Source organism: Lontra canadensis, unplaced genomic scaffold (assembly GCF_010015895.1).
Source record: "Lontra canadensis isolate GAN:19392208 unplaced genomic scaffold, GSC_riverotter_1.0 scaffold66, whole genome shotgun sequence".
Lineage (NCBI taxonomy): Eukaryota > Metazoa > Chordata > Mammalia > Carnivora > Mustelidae > Lontra > Lontra canadensis.
In genome coordinates, this window is record NW_022631060.1 from 339,795 (window position 1) to 345,330 (window position 5,536).

The following is a 5,536-nucleotide window of genomic DNA, read 5'->3' on the forward strand; positions in this document are numbered from 1 at the left end:
GCACTTATTTAGGAAGTTTTATTTAACATGTGGCTTACTATAAACCCCAGATCCTTTTTGCCTTATTCAAGTCCCACAACCAAACCCCACATTGTGCACTATATTTAACAATTATTAATGATTGTTATTTTCTCTTTGGCACTTGGGAAAACTGCAAAAGTACATTATATCTCAATGTGGTTTTAAAACCACATTGAGATACCACCTTACACCAGTTAGAATGGCCAAAATTAGCAAGACAGGAAACAACATGTGTTGGAGAGTATGTGGAGAAAGGGGAACCCTCTTACACTGTTGGTGGGAATGCAAGTTGGTGCAGCCTCTTTGGAGAACAGTGTGGAGATTCCTCAAGAAATTAAAAATAGAGATTCCCTATGACCCTGCCGTTGCACTACTGGGTATTTACCCCAAAGATACAGATGTAGTGAAAAGAAGGGCCATCTGTACCCCAATGTTTATAGCAGCAATGGCCACGGTCGCCAAACTGTGGAAAGCACCAAGATGCCCTTCAACGGACGAATGGATAAGGAAGATGTGGTCCATATACACTATGGAGTATTATGCCTCCATCAGAAAGGATGAATACCCAACTTTTGTAGCAACATGGATGGGACTGGAAGAGATTATGCTGAGTGAAATAAGTCAAGCAGAGAGAGTCAATTATCATATGGTTTCACTTATTTGTGGAGTATAACAAATAGCATGGAGTACAAGGGGAGATGGAGAGGAGAAGGGAGTTGGGGGAAATTGGAAGGGGAGGTGAACAATGAGAGACTATGGACTCTGAAAAACAATCTGAGGGTTTTGAAGGGGCGGGGGGTGGGATGTTGGGGGATCCAGGTGGTGGGTATTGGAGAGGGCACGGATTGCATGGAGCACTGGGTGTGGTGCAAAAATAATGAATACTGTTACGCTGAAAAATAAAAAAATTTAAAAAAAAGAAAAAAAAGTACATTATATCTTCTCAATGCAAGAAGAAAATTTCCATTAGCTGTGAACATGTATGTGGCTGAACAAGAGAGATTTTCTAAAGATCTTATATTCAGAATCTTTGTTCAAGAAAATTTAGAGATGATAATAGACCAGGGACAGCTCCATGTAAGTCCAAAGCATGAGGCATATTTTCCTTTGTTTGTTTGTTTTGTTCCAATGACTTTGGGCATTAAGAGAATTTAAGATTAGCTACCAAAGGTAAATTGAAAGAGAAGACTTCAGTAAACTAGAGTACAGATAAGGAAAGGTGGAGGGGAAAACTGAATATAAGGAAAGGCAAGGCGACCACATGGCTGATAGAGTTGGTACAATGGTAGCATTCCGGGCGCCTGGGTGGCTCAGTGGGTTAAGCCGCTGCCTTCGGCTCAGGTCATGATCTCGGGGTCCTGGGATCGAGTCCCGCATCGGGCTCTCTGCGCAGGGAGCCTGCTTCCCTCTCTCTCTCTGCCTGCCTCTCTGTCTACTTATGATCTCTCTCTGTCAAATAAATAAATAAAATCTTTAAAAAAAAAAACAAAAAACAATGGTAGCATTCCCATGTGTGGCCAATTCTATGAACTTGAGTTCTATTTTCCTAATGACTGCTTCCTACACGTAGGAGAAGCAGCAGACATGAGATGTACAGGCATGCCTTTTTACTGAGACTATTGTGTTCCAGTTTGAGTAGATATCCCAAAGCTATCTAATTTGCCTCTTCTTAGCACATTAGTTTGGATTTCTCTTGATTTATACAAAATTGATTAATAATATGAGCTAACATTTATTAAGTATTACTTTATACCAGGCACTAAGTTAAGCCCTTTTCATGCATTCTGACTTAGTTTTTGTATCAATTCCATGAGGTAGATGCAATTATTATCCTCATTGTACAGATGAGAAAAACAGAGCCTGTGAGTAACTTGCATAAGGTAACCTACCTATAAAGTGGTGGACATGAGAGAAATAATTGCAGGTCTGATAACTTAAGAATACTTAACAAATACCCAAACAACTTTCACTCTAGTCTCTGCTGTCCCACTTTCCAGTGCATCAAAGCTACCATGAAGATCACATTTTTTTTTAACAAACTGAGGAAAAGGCTTCTATTTTTTTGGCTCAAATGGTGATAAATAGATATTATTATAGAACAACAACAATAATAATGCTCATCTTTTAAGCATTTTCTATCAACCAGCACTATTATAGTGCTTGTATATACTGAGTCATTTAATTCATCACAATAAGCCTATGAGACAATTACTATTATTATTCCTATTTTGCAGATAAGGAACTAAGGCACACAGAGCCCAAGTAACCTCTCCAAGGGCATACAGGTAGATACTTACTTGTTCATTTATGGCCAACCGAGAACAGACAAAGCTGAATAAATGTATGCCCATTGTCTACTGCTGGTTCAAAGACAAATAACAAGTTCTGAGATAATATGAAAGAGAAAAATCACTCTCTTCAATTCCTAGGCTAAATCTCATCCTAGAAGTTATCATAAAACTGGTGAAAACCTAGAACCTTTTCCCCAAATGATGGTATCCTCCTCTTCTATAGATTCCTAAGAAACTTTGAGTGTTGGCTGGAAAGCAGTTACTTCAGACTGAAATGAAAATCCCTGGCTTTATTTAAATCATAGTAGTGATTACTTTTTGCACAGCTGATTGAATTAGCCATAAGGTTGTTCAGTCATTAAGGCCCTAATCAGAGGGTTTTTTTTATCTCTTTCCTACCTTAACACATTTAAAAAGACAGTTCTATACCCTCTTCACTCCCAGGGGCTCACAATAGCTGGATTCTCAAACAAGAGACCGTGTCTGCCTTGTGGTGCACACACGCCATAAAGAAAGCATGTTAAATTTCATTAGAGGGAAAGGCAACTGTGTTTAGAAAAAGTGTCTCCTGCCTCAAGTTATTATGCTGTATATCCCTATCCTACATTAAAAATCACCATCCTGGATGCTAGACTAATTTTTTTCAACACTTTTCCTCCTACAGACACAAACCCTGTTTTGATATTCTTGGTTTTTCACTCTTTGTCATATGAAGCTTTCTGCTAAATTGAGTATTTATAATCTCAGTATACCCAATGCTGTTCATTCTAGGAAACAATAATGGCCAAACTGTTTTCTGATAACCAATATGTAAACTAGTCAAGGGAATATTGGAAAGTGGGGGAAAGTCTAGTCAACACAAACCATTGTGTAAAGCAACTAGTCCAAAACTACATGAAAATCTGCACAATTGACCCCGCTCACAGCCTCTTTATAATCATTAGCTTACAGTTGGAAAAACAAAGGCGCATGAGAAAGCACATGTTCCTTCTGCACAACTTTCTTATGGCATTTTTAATCTCCTTATTCCTAAAACTGTAGATGATAGGATTCACCATAGGGATTAGCAGAGCATAGAATATGGACACCAACTTGTCCCGGTTTAGGGAGTAGCTAGAACTGGGTCGCATGTACATGAAGAGACCAGAACCATAGAAAAGGGTCACAGCAGTCAGGTGAGAGGCACAGGTGCTGAAGGCTTTAGTCCTACCTTTAGCTGAGTTGATCTTCAGGACAGCAGCAACAATGTAACCATAAGAGATGAGGATCACAAGGACAGACACCATTCCAACAACAATACCCACAACGAAGTTCACCACCTGACTGGTAGAGGTATCAGAGCATGACAGAACCAGAACTGGAGGAAGGTCACAGAAGAAGTGGTCAATCGTGTTGGGCCCACAGAAATCATGCTGGTAAACAGAGTATGTTTCAATCAGAGAACTGAGGAATCCACCCACGTAGGCCCCAGCCACCATCTTTAAACAAAGTGTATGGGAAATTAGGGCTGAGTAGAGCAACGGGTTGCAGATTGCAGCATAGCGGTCATATGCCATGGCTGCCAAAAGAAAGCATTCAGTCAGCCCCATCCCACAAAACATAAAGTACTGGGTGGCACAGCCAACAAAGGAAATGGTTTTCTTCCCTGTGATAATGTCAGAGAGCATCTTGGGAGTTGTGGAAGACACATAGCAGATATCTAGGAAGGATAGGTTACTGAGGAAGAAGTACATGGGCGTGTGCAGGTGGGAGTCTGTCCTGATGAGGGCAATGAGGCTCAGGTTCCAGGCTAGGGTCAGGAGATAAATCCCCAAAAATAACAGAAAAAGGAAAAGCTTCATTTGAGGATGGTCTGAAAATCCCAGGAGGATGAATTTTGTCACAATCGTGTTGTTCCTTCCTAGAACCATAGACCTACTTCCTGCATAAAGGAAAGAAACAATTCTGTGGTCAGTTAGATTGTATTTGTCAGTATATGAGTGATTATTTCCTGGAAGATCATTTAAACAATTAACACCAAGTTAACATCACATTCGCCTGCTATGCCTTCTTCTTGGAGGAAGTCTTCCCATGATAATCTCTTCACTCTATTTAAAATCCGTATTCTATACACCTTGCTGATTAGAAGAGGGTCTGTCTAATGGAGTAGAGAATGACTGGGAGTCAGTAATCTGGGTTTTGTCCTCAGCTCCATTCCTCTCTGGGACTGTGGAAAAGTGACTGCACCTCTCCAGATTCTCATTTTCTCAACTGAGAAATGGGAGGGTTTAATCAGATAAGTCTCAAGTTACCTTTAGATTTAGGTTTCCTATGGCTTTTTAGACTTTCTGACATAAACCCAGATTAACAATAAGAATGGGAATTTTTTATATTTTATATATCTTTAGTGTAAGAATCTGGAAAAGGAGCTAAACACAATGGGCTATAATATTTGATATATTCCATTTTGAGGGAGCAAGTCTAACCCATAATAAAGATAATCTATTCTTTCAGGTTAGAAAACTAAGAGAAAAAATATACTCAGTCAACTTTGTGTTGTTCCACCATTCCCCCAAAAATGGAGATATTATTTGGAGCCCTTTTGTCCCATAATGGTGGTGATTGTGTTCATCCAGATTTTGATCTTTTTATGCATTTTATGCAGTTATTTGTATAAAAACTTATTATATAATTAGAAAAAATTTCTAGTTCCAAGCATACACGTGTGTGTGTGTATAATATTTGTGTATATCTCAACACACACACACCTATATGCATACATAGAGACACACACACTCAAAGGATAACTATGTAGAGATGACAGATAAGTCATTTAGCTTGATTGTGGTGATCTTTTCACAATGTATACATATATATAAGAACATCACATTGTACACTTTAAATATATACAATTTCTATATGTTAAAGACATCTCAATTAAGTTGTTAAAATAAATACATGCTCCTTCTAGGTTTGTGTTTTCTAAAATTTTAAATCTCCCCACAATCAGTCACTGACTGGGCAGCCAAAATCAAGAAGAGCCAAGAGTGCTCTTCCCTATGACATCCATCTATGAACCTATCAAAGAGGAAATGATATGAGTTTGGTGTTTCTTATCTGAAGGAGATCTCTCCTACCAGAATGTAAGCTACTCAAAGGCAGGCAGGGAGATCTGTTTATTGATCTATTTATTGATTTATTCTATCAGTAATCTAGAACAGTGATTGGGACATAGGCATCGTAAG

At 38.9% G+C, this 5,536-nt stretch overlaps 1 protein-coding gene across 1 annotated transcript; it reads right to left on the reverse strand.

Moving 5' to 3' along the window:
- Window positions 1–3,232: 3,232 nt before the first annotated feature.
- LOC116880583 (olfactory receptor 5A2) lies at window positions 3,233–4,222 on the reverse strand. The gene has a single exon (XM_032879893.1). The coding sequence runs from the start codon at window positions 4,220–4,222 to the stop codon at window positions 3,233–3,235; it is 990 nt and encodes a 329-aa protein (XP_032735784.1).
- Between the last annotated feature and the right edge of the window lie 1,314 nt (window positions 4,223–5,536).

Coding starts and splice junctions, on each gene's coding strand:
- LOC116880583 (XM_032879893.1), bottom strand. CDS start 4,222: ATGGTTCTAGGAAGGAACAACACGATTGTGACAAAATTCATCCTCCTG.